This window comes from Mustela putorius, unplaced genomic scaffold (assembly GCF_011764305.1).
Source record: "Mustela putorius furo isolate JIRA1106 unplaced genomic scaffold, ASM1176430v1.1 tig00003845_pilon_pilon_pilon, whole genome shotgun sequence".
In the NCBI taxonomy this organism is placed as follows: domain Eukaryota; kingdom Metazoa; phylum Chordata; class Mammalia; order Carnivora; family Mustelidae; genus Mustela; species Mustela putorius.
In genome coordinates this window covers 77,149,596-77,172,278 of record NW_025421998.1, presented here as the reverse complement: position 1 = coordinate 77,172,278, position 22,683 = coordinate 77,149,596, and the positions used below count along the sequence as shown (strand labels likewise).

Sequence of the window (22,683 nt, the reverse complement as noted above, 5' to 3'; positions counted from 1 at the left end):
GTCTGGAAGCTATTCTTTTTGGATAATAAAATTTAATCTAGTATTTAGATAATCCTGAAACCATGATCATGCTCACCTACATAAAAGATATTTTGATGGCACGATGACTGGAATCCTAAATATTAAAGGACAGTTTTGAGGTAAAAGTTACTGTTTCCCTTGGATTTCATACCGTGTGAGCTTTACAACACTGAAGGGGAGGGTTCCCTCTCCATTAAGAAATAAAACAAGGCATCTTAACCCCACTCAAATGAATTTTAAGGAACATAAATAATTTTGAAAGAAAAATAGGTATTTGAGTTGAGAATTCTGAGCTTTCTCTTGTTTACATAAGACAGTACAGAAATACTGCCCAGTCACGAATGGGAGTCACGATTCACTGGCAATATTTCATAGCCTGGGCCCTAACCTGCCACAGCCAGTAAGACCGTACAGCACCAGGTTATTTAAAAATGACAATTTTGTTGTTTGAGTAGCCATTTTCCTAATTACCCACAATAAAATTATATGGTTAAGTAGAAGTAAATCAATATGACACTAATAAATGGAACAGTTAAAAAAAAGTGAAATGCTGGACGGTACCTGCAGTTGGTTACTGAGTAAGCCATTCCGTTTGCTCTGCATGTAAGCATTGGCGCTTCCGGTTTTGGCTGCCCGGATCCTGGCGAGTCTGGCTTTCTAGAAGCCAGAAGAAAAAGAAATGTTGTGTTAATACTTATGGATTATTTTCTTCAGTGAATGCACTCCTGTCTCCTGCTAATGTTAGCATACACAGTTTTTAAAGTAGGCTAGCTTTTCACATGTAATTATTGAAAATTAAATTTTCACCATTGGAGTACTGTCCTTTCCTTCACTTCTTCAGGAAGATCAATTAACTACTTTGGAGTTGGGTTATGCATTTAAGACTTGTAATTAAGTCGTTAGAGTAAGATCCAGTTTATTTCATTATTGTTTCTGTCAATTGTGTTAAGAGAAAAATGGCAGTATTACTTTATTTATATTTTCACTTATCCCAATCTCAGTAACTTAATGAAATGAAGACTTAGCAAACCAGCTTCCAGATCATTTTCATTTAAATTAATGTCCTTTTAAAAACAGCAAATACATTCCAGGGACCAATGGCCTGCTTGCCCGCCTTCTTTCTTCTTTCCATTCTGCCTTTTGAAAGATTAAAACAAACAAACACACAAACAAACAAAAAAACTGCACTCCCAAATATCAATTTTTTGCAATTATTTTGTTAAATTGGGCAAACTGACTCCATGCTGAATAACATGGAGTCTCAAAAAAACCCAAAACACAAAAAACCAAAAAAACCTAAAAAAACCCCTGCCATAATTTATCCACTTTTTCTACTGACACTGGTCCATGCTAGAACATGCTTATCTGATTTCTTTTTCTTGAATTTGTTGAAATGAGAGCATAGTGAGCCAGTCCAAGGAGATTGATAACATTATTTTTAAAATTTTAAAACATTTCTGCAGTAGATAATTTTCTTCAATTTAGAGGGCTTATAGGGTGGTTACTTCAATTGTTCACAGTTCCAGAAAGATCACCAACGTGATAGTACTGAGCGAACCGACTGTTGAGCCAGATTTCTGGTATTTCATTCTCCTTCGGAACTCCTGTTGTTTCTGGAGTGAGTCACGGAACGAGTCTGGCTTTCACATCCTGGAGGGCCCTATTTTGGTTGAACATTCGGTTTGTAGGATTGTATATCTTGCAAATGTACATAAGAAAGCAACTGGAATAGTTTGGTAAGTTCTTACAGACTTACCCCATAAAGACTCCTCCTTTTCCCTGTCTAAACCATCCAGATAAATATTATCTGTAATTTCAAGCCCTGGGATGTTCTTTCTAATAAAAATGTAAACATTAACTATATTTTTTTTAATGGAAAATGAATATATACGTATGACAACAATTTTATTAATACAAAGTGCATCAAAAATAAGTAAGTCTTTCTGGATCCTGGAGCTGCCCTAATTCTGTGCTTCAGAGGAACCACTGGTAGTATTTCTAGAGAATCTTGCCAGAAATTTTCTAGGCATACAAAAGTGTATGTGTGTGTGTGTGTGTGTGATCATATATGTATACACACATGTTTTTACAGTTGGGACAATATGCATCATACTCCTTTGCACTCAGCTGTTTTCATTTAATCCAGTTTGGAATTCCTTCCATATCTACACATATAAACCCACCTCATTCATTACAAATATATAATAGACTCTTGAATAAAGCATCCTTTATTTAGCCAGCCAACCACCATGAAATCTTGAAAGCTTCTTTTGCTTATACTGCCTGCCTTGAACATCGTGATGAATTTATCTGTAAGACAAATTTCCAGAAGCAGAACTATTCCTAGATCAAAGGCTGTGCGTGTATGTTTTGTTTGATAGGTTTCACCAAACTTCCCTCCAAAGTTGTACCAAGATGCCTTTCCACTCACAGGGTTTGGGAATAGCACTGAGACGTCTGAAGCTCTCAAAATAGCATTAGGAGATCATCCGGGCTTCGACACCACCCCTTCTCTCTTCCTCTGTGAATTTATTCTTCCTGTTTGCTGATTCCAGGTTAAAATAACAACTTTATTCAAAGATCATATTTATAAATGATACGAAAAATAGACCAATTTCACTCTTTGCTGCCAGTATACTGTTTAGATCCCTCCAAGTACCGAGACAACACAAGAGAATGAAGTTGGAAGGTAGGAAATTTTTTTTTTTTAAAGATTTTATTTATTTTATTTGACAGAAGAGATCACAAGTAGGCAGAGAGGCAGGCAGAGAGAGAGAGAGAGAGAGGAGGAAGCAGACTCCCTGCTGAGCAGAGAGCCCGATGCGGGACTCGATCCCAGGACCCTGAGATCATGACCTGAGCCAGGGCAGAGGCTTAACCCACTGAGCCACCCAGGTGCTCCCCCCAAAAATGTTTTCTAATACAGCTGCCAAATGCTTGGAGAATGACATAGAGGAGACTAATAACTATGATATAGGCAAGGTAATTACATTCAGTAGTTGCCAAAGAAAGGGATAAAGGAGGGAGGGAGGGGGGGAGAGAGGGGGGAGGAGGCAGGTAGGGAGTGGGGAGGAGAGTGGGGAAGAATGAGACCAGGAAAGACACTAAATGTTTCAGAAGATTGGTGAGACTTTAGGATTCAAATTTCAGCAATAATCCTTTTCTGGAAACCAAATGTATATTTAAGTTACTTACTTCTGAATTATTACATCAATCCAAAGTCATTTTCAAATGTGCTTGTCATTTCCCATTGTTTTATCAAGACTGGCCTGAAATCCTGGCTGTGCGACCCAGCTTTTGAAGTTAAAAATTTCCTACCTTCCAGGGCGCCTGGGTGGCTCAGTGGGTTAGGCCACTGCCTTTGGCTCAGGTCATGATCTCAGGGTCCTGGGATCGAGTCCCGCATCGGGCTCTCTGCTCAGCAGGAAGACTGCTTCCTCCTCTCTCTCTCTCTGCCTGCCTCTCTGCCTCCTTGTGATCTCTGTCTGTCAAATAAATAAATAAAATCCTTAGAAAAAAACACTTTTTTTTCATAAATGAGACATTTATTTACATTAACCAAACATTCTGTCCAGCAAAGGAAAATGACATGGATTTCCCGCACTGGAAAGCCTATACATATGGTGGTAACCGCTGCAACAGAAGGAGTTCTAAGCTTAGGGAAAAAGAAGCAGTTGTCTTAGAGACAGAATAGCCATTTTGCTAAGCCATGTACGACGGTAGAAAAAACCTTCCATCTCAATTTCAATCACGGCTTTTCTTTCATTTTACAACAATACTGTATGAGTTAATTGGTTTAATTGGTTTTGTGGTACACCACACCAAATGTCTGTTGAATAATGCTAGCTTTTATGACCTGTGATTACATCTTTGCTTTCGGTAGGTAATTGAGGAAATTTCTTTTACAAAGATATTTTAGAAAATCAGTTTACTTCTGATCCACTCAGTATGACGATCTTGGCAATGGCGGCTATGTGAATGGGAGGTTAAAAGAAAACTATCCACTGGTAAGAGGAAATGTATTCCTCGCAGCCCTCCCCCTCGCCCCTCCCCCCTCGCCCCTCCCCCCACCCCCAGTTTTGTAGGAAATACAACTTCTTGACCATGCCAAGTACCAGCAAATGTTATGGACTGAAAGGAAGGTTTCAGTAAATACTTTAGCTTATTTGGGAAGTAGGAGGCTTCCAAATTTTTCATTAAACATAAAGGCTTATATTGTCTGGGTTAAAAAAAAAATAGCTTTGAAGTTATTTTCTGAATCCTTTATCTGCCTTGAGAAACACCGATGGTGTTGGGAAAAATAAATTGTCTAAGCACATTTCCATGTCCCCATGCGTCTCAATTCTTCATAAATTCAGTTTTCTTCTTAATTCTCTAAACTCAGAAGGATTTCTCAAGGTTGGGTTTCAAGGGTTATGGGTAAAATCCAAACCAGCCAAATGAAACAAACAACTGGTTCTGTGGTCACAAAAAGTTTGGGACATGCTGAGAGGTTAACCAGGTTTCTCTGCTATTGGATTCCTTACAACATACATTGTGGATGTTCACTGTGAAGTCAAAAGTGGGGGGTGTAGTATATAATTTTTCTCAAACTAATTTGACACAGAACCCTTTTATTGTGGAGTAGTCAGTAGCTTTCAGCAAGTAGATTGTTTTTTAATTGTACCAAATGACATTACATAAACTTTACAATGTAGTCTCTGGACTGGAGGCAGGGGACCCAATCAGAAAAATATGTAGAGTATAAGCCAAAAATGCTTGAGATAGCAATGTTCTTCAATGCAATCTATCTTCTAAATGAGGTACGAGATAGACTGTGAAAAGCTATTGGACCATGTTGCTGCCAGATCACAAACTGCTTTCAATACTTCTGAAAAATAAAGGTATCCTAGGTAGCTTTCAAAGTGAGGTTGCGAAAGCTTTTCTCTTTTATAATGTGAGGCAATTGCTCACTCCTCAAACACCAGCCCACATACTGCTTGTACCATCTATTCTGGAAATTCTACTTGGACTTGTTTCTTTCATTTAAGGTTTAGTAAAATGCCTTATGTGGAGGTATCATATTTAGCTTTATCAGCTTTTACAAATTTAAGGCATTTATTGGAATCTTTCCATTTGTTAAGATAAATAGCTCCTCTAGAAATGAGACAGGGGCACCTGGGTGGCTCAGTGGATTGAAGCCTCTGCATTCGGCTCAGGTCATGATCTTGAGGTCCTGGGATCGAGCCCCTCATGGGGCTCTCTGCTCAGCAGGGAGCCTGCTTCCTCCCCACCCCCGCCACCACCACTGCCTCTCTGCCTACATGTGATCTCTGTCAAATAAATAAATAAATAAATAAATAAAATCTTAACAAAAAGAAATGAGACAATTTAGTGCCAAATACTAATAAAAAGAGACAGAGGGAAGAAATCAGAAGAAGATAGTATAAGATCCCCACCCAGCTCTGGAGCTCTGTGAATCCTGGTGAAGGCAGGGCTGGGTAGAAACAGTGCTGGCATTTGGGTCAGTGGAAGGGACACTGGATGGGTCAGTGGAAGAGAGGGCAACAAGAGTTAGCTCTAAGTGGGAAGAGGGAAGAACTGAAAGAAGGTGGAGGAAGGCACCAGAGATAGAAATCATACTTCCCAGTATTGCTTTCAACTGGTCGTCAGAATGTCCACCCTACGCTAGGAATGGAGGACACTGTCAAGGTGAACAAGACCTCGTTGTTCATTCTTTCTTTATTACACAAACATTAAATGCTATTTATGCCTGGCACTGCACTCAGAACAATGGAGAGGGAGAATAGAGTGTAAAATATGATAATAGAATGAGCATAAAACTGCGGAAATAGAAGAGAAAATAGAGCAATTAATGGTGTCCACATCATTTGGGACATTTTTCATCATGTGGGCTGAGTGTTGCACCCTGAGTAGGAGTTTGCCTGGTGGCTCCATTAGGTGGTGTGGGGATGGAATGGAGACTTGAGGGCGGAAGTAGGTAACTCAGTAAGGCTGAAACACGGAGTGGATATCAAGAAGTATGTAACCTCCAGATTCTTACAAGTGTTGATAATGGGGGTTCTTAAACCACAGATAAAAAATCTAGTTATCCACAGAGATATGGCATAGGAACTCAGTGGTACTTTTTACAATTGGATAATCTAAGAGAGATCACACTCAGACTACAGCAGAGTGCTGTTTGTTTTAATTATTCTAGACTGCTATAAAATTATTTGATTTGGACATTAAAGAATGTCCTAGACAGATGTTTCTCAAAGTATGGTTCCCAGACCAACAGTATCACTATCACTTGGGAACTTGTTAGAAATGCAAATTTTCAAACTGTAATCCCACACTGCTGAATCAAATGCTTTGGGGGTGGGTGTAACAATCTGTATTTTAACAAGCTCTTCAGATGATTCCAATGAATCTAAAGCTTGAGAACCACCAGAGTAAAGTGTGATAAATGAGTCTTGGTAACTACTTTCTGTATCAATGTCAACATCTTTATGTGACAAGTAAAAAAATTCACTTACATTGTACCTTGGCTGCACATTGGCTCATTGGCTCACTGTATTTAGAATTATCTATAAGAAAAATCCCTAAAGAGACATAGCTCTAATGATGCCAGAATTTCCTTGTCTTAGACTTTAATCAATAGGCATGTAAGCATAAGTATGTCATCTGTGAAACGGAAATAATACACTTCTTTAGTGAGTTGATTGTGAAAATATAAATGACATATATAAGGCACCTGGGATATACTAGAAAATCTAGAGAGTGTTGTTGTTTTTGCTATTAGCACTATCAAAAATTATAATTACTATTACTATTATACATAACTACTTACAAGCTAGCCTTGTAAATATGCAGATGATAGACTGGTGTGATTTGTATCTTCAAGCAGGGTAGTTCCCTGCCTTAAAATATCAACCCTACCAAATGTCATTGCATCAACTCAGCTTTATTTTGGAAAACAATTTCTACTCAAAAAATACTTTTTGAATAATTGAGTGGATAAATAAATCTATTCAAACACAATTACCAGTGGTGGGGGTGAAGGAGATATGTCACAGTTCTATATTCACCCACAGGTCAGTGTTTAGTTAAGATGTGATCAAAGATGGCTAGAAATGGGTAAATGATGCACTCTTTTCAAGAGTGGGGCCAGGTAGTGAAAGCGGGAATACTTATGGGGGGAAGAGCCTAGAAGAAGGACAGTGTCCCTAAATGCTCAGGGGAATGTTGTCAAATGCATATTGTATATATTTCATGCTTTCACTTGAGCTTGAAGTTGAAAATGGGACGAAACACCAAAAAATATGGTCTAAAAAACATTTTGCAATATTTCTTTTTTTAAAAAAGATTTTATTTATTTATTTGACAGAGAGATTAGGAGTAGGCAGAGAGAGAGAGGAGGAAGCAGGCTCCCTGCTGAGCAAAGAGCCCGACGCGGGGCTCGATCCCAGGACCCTGAGATCATGACCTGAGCTGTAGGCAGAGGATTTAACCCACTGAGCCACCCAGGCACCCCTGTAATATTTCTTATTATTTGGTCTGACTGATATTTTTACTGAACGGACTATTTGCTTGAATGAATAAGCTGGCTATCGTTTCATAAATATGATATTTGTCAAATCACCAATTCCAGATACACCTGAATTCTCTTAACTAAACTCTTTTATCGAATATTTATTCCGTTTCTTTGCTTTTTTAATTTCTGGGAAGGAAAATAGGAAATATTCCTTGATAACTTAGTTCCATACGCATTGTTCTTTCATGGTAACTCTGGTCAGTTTACTGATCACAGACTATTTGCTGCACATAACACATTAGGTTATTACATTTGGTTTTATTAATTTCTCTAGTAGTTATGGTATATAAATAACATGGTTTTTTAAGTACCTTATTCAATATTTTAAAAATCTTATTTATTTATTTTTGTATTCTGGATTTATTTATGCAAAAGGTTTTCTGAATTATTCTAAGGTTTTTTTTTTTTTTTTTTTTTTTTACTGATTTGTCTGTTGCAGATGACAAAGTTTGAATGCAGATATTTTGGCATTCATTTTATTTGAAAATCTGATTTGTACTTCCTACAGTTTCAACATAGAAACTTTTTTTTTTTTTTTTTTTTTTTTTTACATTGAGGAAATGAATTCTTTTATCAGAGAAGAGGTTTCTAGAATGGAGATAGATGGGTCTTGGCAAACCAAGATTTTTGTTATTTTAAACAATGTACACATGTGCCCGGGAGAAAGAGTGTCATGTGTGGGCAGAGCCACAGCTGTGTGCATGAAAGTCTCTGGTGGAGGGGTCAACTGTGGCTAAAATTTCTCCATTTCTGCTTGCCAGAGGTGTTCCCTACATGAGACTCCAACTGCTCATGGGTGCCTTTTGCTAACCTCTGTTTTTTGAGTTATCAGTTCCATATATTCATATTAACTGGACTGTTCTATGCTCTATGATAATCAGTTAAATGTTGGACACCTTTCCAAACATGGGGGATTCTGAGAAGCAAGAACGGACAAGGCTGAACATGTGATTCTTTGCACATGGACGAGGATCTGCAGTGATGGACATGAACATGTTCTCTCACAACACGCTCAGTGATGCTAAGAGTTACTTTATGAGATTTTACACTCTACTAAAAGTCTAACATTGTTCAAAAAGCATACTTCAAATCCTGTTCTGGAATTATGTACAAAGCCCATTATGAACTGCACCCAAATCTCTCATAATATTTTATAGTTACACTACATTACCAGGATTTTGCATCCACAGTCATGGTTAGGGATAGTTTTTGGGAAAAAAAGAAAAAAACTATCCATAAAGGACAATGATACAGTATTCATGAAGAATACTGGAAATCTAGTACCACTATGCTGAGGAAACCATAAAAGAGATTCCCGAAATTATTTCTAGGCAGCTAAGGCCCTGACTCTAAAGGTGACTATTTTGACAAAAATCAGGGAAGGGAAGGGTTATAACATGTACTTAGTTCTTCTGAGAACAGTCTCCCTGGGTGGTTAAGTGTGTGAATCTGGGAGCCTGGTGGGCTTGGACTGAGTGATGGCTCATAATTTACTGGGTCTTTGCCCTCAGAATTTCTCACTTCTGGATACCTTAGGATCTTCATCTAAAAAATGGGGAAAATAATGACAACTCACTCTTAGACTCATGAAAACAATATGAATTATTTTTTAAAAACATCTGGCACACAGTAACCTAGCAATAAATGTTAGATATTGCTAGTATTATGATATGCTTACATAGATTTACATATCTTTGTGTATGTTCTTCATCTTTCTGTGAGGTAGGTATGTTTTCCCCCTTTCACAGTTGAGTACGCATCCTGCTTACTTGTAGAGGGATGAGTAGCTGGCATGAAGTTCAGAGAAACTGTAAACTGCTGGGCCAGGAATAAAACTCAGCTACTAATGATCAGATTTCTCCTACTTCCTGGGTCAACTATTTAAAATATCTGAGACATATCTTAGTTCCTCTTAATAGTCCTGGTCTACTGGAACCAGCTTGACCCCTGGTGGATAGAGACTAAATGAATCAGATCTAGAAATCTGATTCTGATAAAATTTGCCAAGACTCTTATCTTTGATTTTGCTACTATCATTAGTGCTGTTTACTACCTAATTCTTCCTCTCTGCTTCTGATTGCATAATAGGATTCTATTTCCCTGCCCACTTTGAAGCTACACATGGCCACGTGACTTACTTTGGCTCATGCAGTAAGAATGGAAGTGAGCTGGCCCACTTCCAGGAGGAGGTTTTAGGAGTATTGTGATTCATCATGCCCCGTTACCCCTGCTTGAATGATTGCAGAAGTACCTTGGCAAGATGGGAGTTTCTATCGCTGGACCAGTAATGGACCTGCAGCATGACTGAGAAATAGTCCTTGTTGTTTTAGGTCACTGAGATAGTAAGGTGTTTTTTTTTTTTTTTAAACTGTGAAATAGCCTAGCTTGTGCTGACTGATGCAGCTATCATCAGAATCTAGAACACTGAATAGCCAGTTAGGGATTTTAAAGCTCACTATAAAAAGTGGGAGATGCTAAATTATGGCTGCCTAGGGCTGAATACACACCTTCTGTGCTCTCCGTTTGTCTGCTCGTTGATTTTGGTGGTAGATCCGACTGAAGTTAGAGACGATCACTGGAACAGGTAGAGCAATGACCAAGACCCCACTCAGCGAACAGATGGAACCAAAAATCTTCCCTGCTATGGTTTTTGGTACCATGTCACCATACCTGGGTTAGAGAAAACAAAAACAAAAAACATATGGTTTTTAGTCACAGAAAGCTATTTCTGCCTGCTACAAATAGCTTTTTACCTTAAATTATTTTTTTTTGGACCAATCTATTTCTACTTCAGGATGACTATATACATGAGTTAAGGCTTTAATACAACAGAAATTATGAATATTTGAATGTAAAAAAATTATCTTTCAATCTTGGAGGAATTGATTCTAACATTTAGATATCATTTTGATTGGAAAATATTTTAAGCCAGATGGTGTAATGATAGCTCTTCAACGTGTCCTTTATATAATATGGCAAATTTCTTTATATTTATTTATGGTCAGTAATTCCATGCTGAATTTTATAATCTAGATAACCCACTTTTCCACTTAATTTTTCCAGCGTTAGATTGGTTACAAAATTTAAGTAGATAAAGTGGTATAGCACATTCCTTTGGTCAGATATAATCACTTAAAAAACAAGCTTTCCAGGGTCTTATTAACTTTCACTTGTTAAATTCAATGGCCATTTCTCCATGATGATCTTATTCATTCTCTCGGTTGTATTTAATTAGTTTTCTCTCTCCTTGGAACACTCTCTGTTCTGTTCCAGTATTGGAAAATTCCCTTTGTGGTCCTCCTACCTCATGGCTGCTTCTCCATCTTTTTTTCTGGCTTTTGTCTCCCTTATCTGATTTCTAAATCATGCAGTAACTTAGGTCTCAGACTCTTACTGTCTCCATATAAACCCCTTCCTATGTGATTTCATCCAATCCCATAGCTGGCAGTTACCTATATGCTGCTGGTATCCTACTTTATATTGACATCCCTGACTCCTATTCTGAAAATCAGACTCATATCTTCAATGGTCTGGTCTGCTTTTTCCTATCCCTGGATTTTTTAAGAACCTATTAAGAGCCAATTAAGACAAATGAGCCAAAAAAAAAAAAAGAACTCTTATTTCTGCCACCCTCAAATCTGTTCCTCCCACAGTCTATCGCCTCCGATTACATGGAACTGCAAACCGTCCAGTTGCTCACACCAAAACTGAAAGAGTCGCCCCAATCTTCACTCCCCGCATCTCATTTCCAAGCTAGTCTTGTTATCACTGACCCAGCTGAATTAGATCCCATTCAGGTCTCTTTCCTTAACCTCCATTTTATCACAACAATCCAAGTTATCTCTGTCCTTTGCCAGGGCCATGGGTAGATATAGCTTCTTACCTGAACTCTGTCTTCCATATTTATCACTTTACAATTCATGCCAACATAGCAGCCAGACTTATGGTTGTAGAATGGAGAACGGACTGTTGCTACTTTGCTTGAACCTTCTAATAGACTTGGAACTAAAATACATCCAAACTCCTCATGTTCATCTCTGAGGACCCATACTGTTGAATAACTGCCTATATTTCCAACCAAGTCCACTAGCCACCTGGCTTTCTGTCCACATGCGCGGACCCCAGATCATCATTATTCAGGTTGAGACTTACATGTGTCTGTTCCATAAGTTATTTTCTGGCTATCTTATCCAGATAGGGGTCTGGCTATCTTATCCAGACAGGGGTCTAATTCTCTCCTCTTGTCATTCTCAATAACATTTCCCCATTGACTACCCTTCACAGTACTGTTAACACAGGATATTTTATAATTTATGAACGTATTTATTTTTTGATTACCCACCCACCCTGCTGACATTAGAATATAACATCAGCAAAGCAGGATCTGCTCTACTGAGTGTCTCACCAAAACAAAGCAGGGTTTTAGTAAATATTAGTTGAAGAATCCATTTTTCCCTACCTTACTGATATAAGGATTTATCCCTAGGGAAAGGGAAAGAAGATCTTTTGATCATAAGACTAGAAATTACCCAGCTCTGCCTATAGATTCCCAACTAGTCCATGTTCACTTTGAGGCTCTGGGGAGCTCAGCACTTTGAGAAGAGCTTGGGTATTGGAATCCAGACCCAAGGAGGTTTAGAAGGACTTGGGATTGCATTTTATTCCAAAGGGTAGCCTAGGAAATGATCACTCTAATTAACATCGTTTTGTGGGAAAACATTTGTGTGTCAATATGGAAAGGAAAGTTGCAGAGGGACTGGCCCAGGGAAAGCTGGTGAGAGTGACAGCAGGCTCTACCGACTAGAACATTTGGTGACCCCAGTCCAGGCTGTGGTCCTTGTTTTGAAGGCTCAGTTACTCTCTCTTGTCAGTGTTTGCGGGTGATCAGCAGTTGAGCTAATTCCCTGTAACTAAAATTCCCACAAGGTTTTGGCCTCAGAATGACAATATTAATTTATAGTACAACAAACAAACACAAAAAATAAAAAGAAAGAATGAACAAGCCCAGGAATTGGAATGTTGTGTCCATATGAAACAGGATCTCTTTCTTTTTATTTTTTTAGGTTTTATTTGTTTATTTGAAAGAGCACATGAGAGAGCACGTGAGCAGAGGGAGGGGCAGAGGGAGAAGCAGACAATGGGGACTCAATCCCAGGAATCGGGAATCACGACCCAAGCCCAGGACTCGGAGATTACGACTGGAGCTGAAGGCAGCCCACTTAACCAACTGAGTCGCTCAGGTGCCCCAACAGGGTCTCTTTCTGTAGTCCATCAGGGAAGGTAAATCATAATCTGAGGTTTATGTTAGTAAGGAAACAATCACACATAAAGGAATTCATAAGGTGAGCAAAAAAGTCTTGAGGACTTTCTTACTATAGGGACCTATCAATGGAATTGGAAGATCAACTTTTTATACAATGCTGTGTGCGTGTGAACCAACTTCTGTTTGCCACAGTTCACATTAAGTGCCCAGTCATAGTTTATTGACTTCTTTTTTTTTTCTCTGTGCACTGATTATACAGTAGGTCCTGGAAAAGTCTAACACACACACACACATACACACACACAATCTGTTTTTCAAAAAAGGGATTTGATTTTAAGGTCTACCAATCAGGATCTAGAAAGTGTTTCTCAAAAGAAAAATAAATAAAACTCAACTATATTTGTTGTGGGCAGAATAGATAAGCATTGAGTCCATGCAATTCAAATAAACTTTGTAGGATATAAATACATTAAATACAATAAATAAGATAGAGAAATGAATCCAAAGTAAAGTTTGTCCTGTGTCTCTCCAAGAGATTTTTTTAAAATTAGTATTTATTAGCTACTTTTTGTATTCTAGGCTCAACTGTATCATAGAGTAGGCAAGGCTAGCACTCTTGTAATTACTGGAGAAAATTAATGGCTAGACTGTGTTGAATGGACCCAAAGTTCAGTAAGACTTTAGGAAGACAGAGGCTGGTAAGTTCGGGGGTAGGGGGTGGTGTGCAGGGATGGAAGACAGTCATACATCCAGAAAGTCCTCACCGAAAAGAAGAAGGGAAAAAATAAACTCTTGAGGAATTCCGTCAAAGCGATGCGAAGCCAATTGATAAAGCAGGATTTCTTGGGAAAGCAATTTTTGACAAGGTGCCCAGGATTCAACTAGAGAAATAATCACTGCAAATCCTTTTCTGAATGTAAACAGAGATTATAATATAAATAAATAAAGCAGAAAGTGAACTTGTTACTCAGAGGGGGGAAAATGGGTACAGTGCGATTTCTTGTTCATTTTGTAACTAAGGGGTAGAACGGAAGGCTCTGAGCCAGCTGGCGGAAAGGCAGGAAATTCACAGTCTGGAAGAACCCATGACGGAAGAGAGGTAACAGGGGTGCTTCAAGGTCATGCAGCTATGCTAATCTGCGTCAAAGCAGCATTTATTCTTTACCTCCACCATATTTGCTTGACAATCCAAATTTCCTTCACAATCAGGAAAGCAGGGTGAGTGCGTGAGGGGACCGGCCACGCCTGCGGTGATCACGGGATCATGGCACGAAGTGAGGGCTAACACGGTGCTCATCGGTGGGACCTTCTCCTCCCATCGTCCTACTCCTGGGTAGAAGGACTGATCTTTCTGGTGATACGGAAAATGAGGATGGGCCCCAGGGCCCCGCTGTTGTGCGGCTGGGGCAGAGGGTGATGTGCGGAGGGCACAGGGATCGGGGCAGGCACGGGGGTGGGGGGGTGCTGCGGTGCGGCTGCCCCTAAGGGCTCCGTGGGACTCCGTCAGGTGGATCCCCTGGGAGCACCTGCTGCTTCCTTCCACACTCCCCTCCGTGCTGTATCTGCTGCTCTTCCTGCTCTTCTTCCTGTACCCCCTCCTTTCCCGGATCGGACTGCTGTTGCCCTTGGCGATATGAAACCTGTATCACTAGTTCGACTCTGTCGGAGAATCAGGTCACATACCCAGTGTGGTTCGTGTCTGTTCTAACCGTGGTCCATTTTGTCTCTCTTCTCACTTAGAAATCACCTTGAGAATGGAAACAGGTAATTTTTATTTGCAAACGTATAGTTGGGCCCAGAATCTACTGGGGATAGGGAATAGCTTTCTGGCAAAATCAGCTGCTTTCCTTTGTTTAACAAAGGCTCTTTTAACTAGTATTCAGATTCCTACTAAGAAGCAGAATAGCATGATACACCTCAGGAATCATATCTCAAACTCGATAGAGGAAAGGCTTAGAATAGAAAGCTTCATAATGAGAGGTGACAGTCAGCTCGGCTAAATGATTGTGTAGTTTAAGTATTGCCTACAAAACTGCCATGTTTTAATGGTGATTTCTATCCAAGGTGTCTTGTTTACTGGTTGGCATTTTATTCTTTTCATTCCATATGAAAACATGCCTCATTTTTCCTGAGCCCCTATCTTTAAATTAATGCTAAGCCCAGTGATATTATATATTCTAGTCTTTCTTTTTTCTTCAGAATTTTATCTTATGTCCCCAGTCTTCAAACATCCATTACCCAAGAAGACTGACACCGAAACATTATGTAGACGTGGTTTTGTTTTTCACAGAGACTTTTTTTTTTCTGTTTTTAAAGAAAATTTGTTGAAAGATTTTATGGGGCCTCTAAGGTCTCCTAAGATAAATACTGAATTCCTAAAAGAGAGAAGAAAACAGGAGAAGGGATGGCATAGTATATAAGAATCACTCTCCAAAATTCTACATACTAGAAATAAGCAGACTTGGACTTTAATGCAAGGACGTTTCCCTCTCTTTTTACTTTGCTCCGCTTCTCACTTTTCTCACTTTCCTCCTCTGCTCACCATGTACAGCCAGTCCAGTTTCTTTCTGCTTTTTGTTTTTACTCTGGACATCTGCCAAACCTTACGTTTATTGCCTCTTTCCCTCCTCAGACCAGTGAAAAAGGTACAACATGGAGGTATCTCTCACATAAAAAGTACTAATTCTAAATTTGCACATACTTCCCAAAATGCTTAATTAAAATGGTGGGTTTTTTTCTGCAAGTTAAAGACCCTGGTGAACAGAAGGCCAATTCCCCAGAAGAAATTCCATTACTGGTTCTTGAAGATTTTGATTTCGGATGTCAACCAGAAGTTTTTGCAAAGTACTTAAACTATGGCATGCACTCAATGACAGAAGAGTAGCTAAATCTGGTTAATTCAGACAAACAAGTAGAATGCGTATATTTTCCTTCTGTCTGTCCATTCGTCCATCCATCCATCCATCTTCCCATTTTATCAAGTAATATGAAAAAGGTTGAGAAAATGTCTGCAAGTTTAAAAGATAATACATTGTAAACCAAATTTTATTAATATCTACTCAATTTTTCCAGAAATCATATGTCTAAAGTACAGTGTCTTTAGATCTCTAATGGAGAAATATTTCCTGGAATTTTCTTACGCAGTGCTCAAACACAATACTGTTAGCTTCCTCGTCCTATTCTTATAGTTTCTATTTTTTTTCTTCTCTTTTTATTTGAAGAGCATAAATGTAGGCTCATTTTATAAAGGAGAGATCTTATATAAGCAAAGCTCCTCAGTTAAGGAATGCCTTTTCATCTGTGAAACTATTTCCCATGGATACTAAGAAAGAAAACAAAAGCCATGGATTTTATCAACACTCACAAGGGTAGAAAAGATCTTCATATAACAGGAAGGAAATGTTGATTTAAATAGAAACCTCAATGCTTACTGGAACTCAATCTCTTGCTCTCCCTTTCTCTTGTTCACAATGAAAACGTCTTGAATTGCTCGGTGGAAGAAATCGAGCGAATGGATCGTGTGCACCTGCACAGAACTCCAGGAGCATCCTGTATATTGTCTAGGGCAGGTGCTGGCTCTATAAAGCTACCACATTAGGGAAAAACAAAAACGAAAGCAAAACCCCACAACATCATATGGAATATGAATTTGTATTTGGAAATGGAAGTGTTTGATAAAACAGGTCACTGGCTACGATATGTCTGAATGCGTCTCCCCCAAATTCATACCTTGAAATCCTAATGCTTCATAGGATGGTATGAGGAGGTGGAGGCTGTGGGAGGCGGTTAGGTCGTGAGAGCAAAACCCTCACAAATGGGATCGGGGCTCTTCTAAAAGGAGACCCTACAGAGTGCCTTAGCCCCTTCCACCACATGAGTTCATAGCAAGAAGGGCAGTCTATGAACTGGGAAACGAAACTTCGCGGAACCTGTTGGTGACATGATACCTTGAACTTCTCAGCCTCTGGAACTGTGAGAAATAACAGTTTGTTTTTTATAAACTACCAAGTCTGTGGTATTTTGTTATAGAAGACTGAATGGACTAAGACAGTATCCTTAAAAAAGTTAAATGAAAGTGATATGTATAATAACAACCTGGTGAAATCTATCAATTGATTGTGTGTGTGTGTGTGTATATTTTAATTACTGATTTTGTGCTTCAATTTTCTCCTGGTATAATACTGGTTATAATACAATAACCACTGGTCAGAGAGGTTTGTGGAATCATTTCTTCTGATCTGAAAGCTCCATCACTTCTCAACTAATAATTCTATTCCTTATGGTCTCAGTAGCTATTTATTCATGGATTTTCTGCTATCAGTTCAGCATTCTAGAAGGATCATAGTTTGATAGCTAATTTTTATAGTAGCTGCAATGTTTACAGAAAGCAACTAACTGTTGTTTTTAAGTGTTGCTATATAACACCTGGTATGCAACTTGTTTGCCAGAGGGACCCTAGTATTACTTCAACAAGAGGAAGATTCCTCTTTGACATTTTAAAATCAATGTTTGCTTAAAAAGCTGCTTTGATTTTATCTCCACCTCTCTTGCTTGTAGGCTCAATCCTACAATATTCTAGCTGCGTTGAAAGCTTGAGAATTTTTTTGGATTATCTCACATGTATAGTTATTTGAAGTAGTCTGTGTTCGCTTCTGTTTCTTTAAGTCTCAGCCAAATTTCTAGCTACTATTCTTTTAAAAGTGTATGTTTTCTTTTTCCTTTTCCTACTGTCTCAACATTAATAATTTCAGCACCTACTAAAAGAAAGGGGCAGCTAGAGGATGTCCCGCCTTAATTAGAGGACCTTAACCTGGAATCGATGAATTCTTAGGGAATTCATGGATAAAATTCAAGTGGGTCAGAGAACTCCATGATAGTGTGCCTTCATGGGCATTTTCCTAAAAGTTTTCAGAGCTTTTATTAAATTATCAAAATTTTCTGGCTCAATAAATGTTAAACACTTTGGTTTGAATACGTAAGGGCATGTCAATCAATGTCATATATTGTTGATATAAATGCTTGAGCACATGTTGCCCAAAGGAAATGCTGTAAAGATATCACCATTATTTTACAACTGCAGAAATGCCAAATACCCACTAGGGGGCATAAAAACCTAAATGAAAGTTTGGAAACCAACCAGGATCTTTTTTGGTTTTCGTAAGCTGAGAGAAAAGTATTTCCAGTAAGTCGCCTGTACCAATTCCTTATCTTTGCCTACACACATCCAATATTTAGGATATATTTTGGGCATCGTATTTCTCTGGAAATAGTTAAACAGGACAAAACCTCACCAATTTCATAGATTATCTATTTTCAGGGTGTTGCCAAAAAAGATGCAAAATAATTCTGATAGCATTTTCTATTTCTTTCAGCAAGATAGGTACGTTTCTGTAATGCGAGATATCACTAAAGCATAATTTTAAACAAGAAGCCCTTTAACCAAGACCCTTAGTGTGAAAGTTAGGGAAAATGAAAGGACTGGGTTTGCATATAGAGAAGAGGAAAATTGAGGAATGGCCAAAATGCTTTTAGCACGTCTACTCACATGCTCTAACCTCTCAATGTTGCATTTCAGTCGGGCTTACTAACCGTGTGCCTCTAGCTTGTGTCTTTTTCTAAAACAAATTCGTTCCTGACTCCTGTTTTTTTTTTTTTTTCCTCTTGTTTTTTTGCCTATTATACGATCAAATGAGGCTTTAAGGGTTATAAATGCAGCATACGATTATGACCTCACATCCTAATGAAGTGCTTTTTACCTAAATGAATATCATCAATAGAAGTCTTTATGGTCGCCTTTAAAGAGTGTTTTCTTATTTTCAAAGTATGCTAATCAGAGCCTACATTTGTAATATTTACTTTATTCATTTTTAACAAGGTTATAAAAACACGCGTACAATTGGTTCGGTGGGGCACAACCTTCTAAACACACCAGGAGCTGACTTTCCCAGCTGTGGGACCTCCGGAACTGCTTTCTCCTGCTTCGGGTTTTTAGTCTTGGTTGCCTGGAGCTCTCCTTTCACCCTCACATTGTTTAGAGTCGGATCATGTCATTCTCTCGCATAAAAGCCTTCCTTGTTGCTTTATCACCTGCAGGAAAAAGCTCCAGCTCCTTGAGAGGACAGTCACGGCTCTTCAGGGCCTGGCGGTCCCATCCTCCTCGGCTCACCCACACAGACCCGGTGCTCCATTTGGGAACAAATCCCTTCCAATTACTGGCATGTATTCTGTCTTTCCACGCCTTTGTGTATATTGTTCTTTCTAGAACATCCCCCTTTGCATAAATCCTTCCGGGGATCTCCTTCCTAATTGACATTGATAAAGCTCAAGGATCAGTTCTTAGTTGAAGAACTTTTTCCCTGCTTTATCTCTGTCCAATCAGAGTGATGTTTTCCCTCCCCACCGCCTCCAAGGCTGCTTGCAACTAACGAAGTACAATTAGTTCTTTAAAGGTCTGTTTTCTCTCTATAGTAGGAGGTCCAGGAGGTCAAGGATCAGGTCGTCATTATAAGCCCAAGTCTAGCACAGACCTTGCCCAGAGCTGAGCAAACACTTGAAAGCCAATAAATGTTTACTGCTTAAATAAATTCTCCAGGGAGAGGTCTGAGGGTAACCAATAAATACGGGAGGGACTGAGGGAGATACACATCCTCTGCTCTTTCTCATCTCCCATATTTCCTTTCTTTCTCCAAGCCTGGCACCATCTCCTTCCCTCAATATGTCTAAATTCCTCTTTGGATACTTAGATGATATGCCCAGAATAACCTAGCTCCACACTGTCAATTAATTTCACTTTTTATACCCAGAGAAATCATTTTTAACCTACATGATTTTTAAATGAACAGAGAAGCCGAGAGAACTGACAATTTTCCAATTCCTACTTGTTTTCCATTATCACATGCTTAACCAACGTGTACCCTGCTAGAATTTCAAAATACAAATCCTCCCAGATTTGACAGATTTTGCAATCCTCAAATGCCCAGCAACGTGAATGAATAGGACTTCGGGTTCTCTGAATCTTACATATGATGCTGGGAAATAAACCGGGCCTTTCCCTATCTCTCTAATCTTCTCGAAGATGCTGCTATTCTTAGATAGGGAGCACCAACAATTCTCTGAAAATTCCATTGTTTGGGATCCATTTTTCTTAACTTGGTCCTTTCCGGTTATGCCCTGGGAGTATATTGGAGGAGGTCTGCCTGTCTTTCCTCCGACGAACACTAATCCATCAAGCGTATCAGGGTCCCTGTGAATGGCTGGTCATTTTGGCTTTGGGCGGATGGCACCAGCTTCCAAAGGATGCCTGTCTTGGTTCGGCATCCCAGGGGGTTCATCTCCAATGCTATCAGAGCGGCTCTCACGCTGGGGGCTTTCTTCAGTTACCTGCGGCTGTCAGCTTCCTCTTTTCCTGTCCTTTGAAGGGTAGCTCTTGGAGGAAGAAGCTCCCTGCCCAGCCGCTGCCTGCGGGCGCTCACCCAAGGAGCCAAATCCCAGCGCCATTTCACCAGCTCTGTTCCTAAGTTTGTTTTCTTATAACCAGCCACCTATCTCACTTGCTGATACCATCGAAATTATTCACGGCCTACAATCCATTCAAAGACTCCTAAGTGCCTTTGCCATGGGGAGAAGTCCCCAGAGTCATGTCTGCCGCGCTAGGCCGAGGGAAGCAATCAGTTAGGCTGCATCAAAGCATGAAGTGGAGATGTTTATCCTGAAAGTTTTCATTTCTTTCCACTTGAGTTTACACAGTCTCAAACCTATTAGCCATTATAGGCCTCATGACACCTTTAAGATGTCTTTAAGTATTTACCTATTTTATTTTGGACTGTACTTTTTAAATTACTTATAGATTATCTAGTAATGACCTAACACATCTCTTACTTCTAATTCTGCCTAGGAAGACCTGATAATGTTGCCACCCGTTGTCTATTTGAGCTTTATGGAAAAGATTGCACAGAATTCTCACTGTACTGGAGGTAAGACTTCACCCTCTATTAGGCCAGGGAATTAGGCTCTGTTTTAACGGTAGCAGTGTCTGACTGAGACCCCAATGCAGGCTGTGTCCCTTCTGTAGATCTGGGAGCTGGGAAGTCCAAGGTCTAGGCACTACAGAGCTAGCGTCTGATGAGAACCCACTTCCTAGTTCATAGTGGGCCGTCTTTTCGCTGTGTTCTCACATGGTGACAGGGAGAAGGGAGCTCCCTGGGTATTAAGCCCACTCATGAGGCCTCCACTTCATGACCTGGTCACCCCCAAAGGCCCCATCTCCTAATACCACCATACTGAGTGTTAGGATTTAACATATGAATTGGGGGGACGCAGATATTCAGTCAATAGCACGATCTAATGGCAGTCCCATGACTGGCCTGGTGCCCCTCACTCAACTGACCACCTTGGGCAGAACTTAGGCTCCTGTTGTCTTGTGGTGGAGTTGAAGGTCCGGTCTGTAGCTCACCAAAAAGGCAGTTTCTCATGAGTCATACAGCCAGGTGGTAGACCTGCCTTGTTCCTTCTTCATGTATGCATGGCTCTGCCTAGTCACTGACTAGGGACTTCTTTCCTGCTAAAAATTCCAGAATTCTTTAGGCATAAATAATTTAATATGATTATGCTTCGGGTAAGGAGTCACAGCTGTTTAAATAGAAAAGGAAAGCAGTGCAGAGGAGCTGTGATTTAACCTCCCAAAGACAGTCAGGTATTTCTACTCAAATTCGAGTCTTCAATTTAACCCAGAAAGTTTCTATATCCTTAAACAAACTTTGTTTTTGATGAGGATCCAATGGCCTGTATTTACATTAGAGATGCTTTTGGAGAACAGTTCTATTCCATTCAACGTGAGTGAAAGTTACTTCCTGAAGTTATATGAAGATATTACATGGAATTTTATGTTTAGATTCTTTTGCCTCTTCTTAGGCAATTAGAGCATTGATTTGCCATTCTTTCTATTAACTATTAACTAGTTAACTATTAACTAAATTAGGGTATATCCCAAATAAGCATAAATGAAGAGGGTCTTAAGTAAATTCATAACTCTACCTCTATAATTCTAACTGGTCAGATTCCTATACGAAAATGCTCCTGTGGTTTCATTCTGACTGTATCTAGTTAAAAAATAGTAATAATAATATGAAATAAATAAAAATGAAACAAAAATATACCCAATTAAACATAAATGAACTAAAAAGAACCTTCTATAAAGAAGTTATTTGCAGGGGGCACCTGGGTGGCTCAGTCATTGGGTGTCTTCCTTGAGCTTGGGTCATGATCCTGGGGTCCTGGGATCGAACCCCGTGTTGGCCTCCCTCCTTGGCAGGAATCCTGCTTCTTCCTCTCCCACTCCCCCTGCTTGTGTTCCCTCTCTTGCTGTGTCTCTCTCTGTCAAATAAACTTTAAAAATCTAGAAAAAATAAAGTTATTTTCAGGGTGCCTGCCTGGCATGCAACTCTTGATCTTGGGGTTGTTAAGTTTGAGCCCCACGTTGGGTGTGAGATTACTTAAAAATAAAATCTTAAAAGAATTATTTTCCTGATGTTTCATTTTAAGGAAAAAGAGGAAACAACATAGGTGAAAATAAGTTGAAATTAGAAATTAAATTAAAAAATTTCCAGAATATGGCCTACATCCCAAGCACATAAAATGCATAATTTCTTACATCTCTTTGTATGTTCCTATCTACACTTACTTCTTCTGGAAATGAGATTAGATTACAGGCACAATGCCTTACTTTTAAGGTAATTAAGGTAATAGTATTGCCTGTATTCCGAGTCCAAACAGGAAAACAGAAACCATTCTAATTATTTCCAGCAGCACGGACTTCATGAAGAGA

The 22,683-nt window shown here is 39.3% G+C and overlaps 1 protein-coding gene across 1 annotated transcript in view; it reads right to left on the bottom strand.

Moving 5' to 3' along the window:
* The window catches only part of KCND2 (potassium voltage-gated channel subfamily D member 2), a 487,179-nt gene that overhangs the window by 5,708 nt on the left and 458,788 nt on the right, over positions 1-22,683 (bottom strand). The window contains 2 exon segments of the mRNA NM_001310177.1: positions 583-678; positions 10,105-10,267. Coding sequence (NP_001297106.1) covers positions 583-678; positions 10,105-10,267 — 259 coding nt within the window.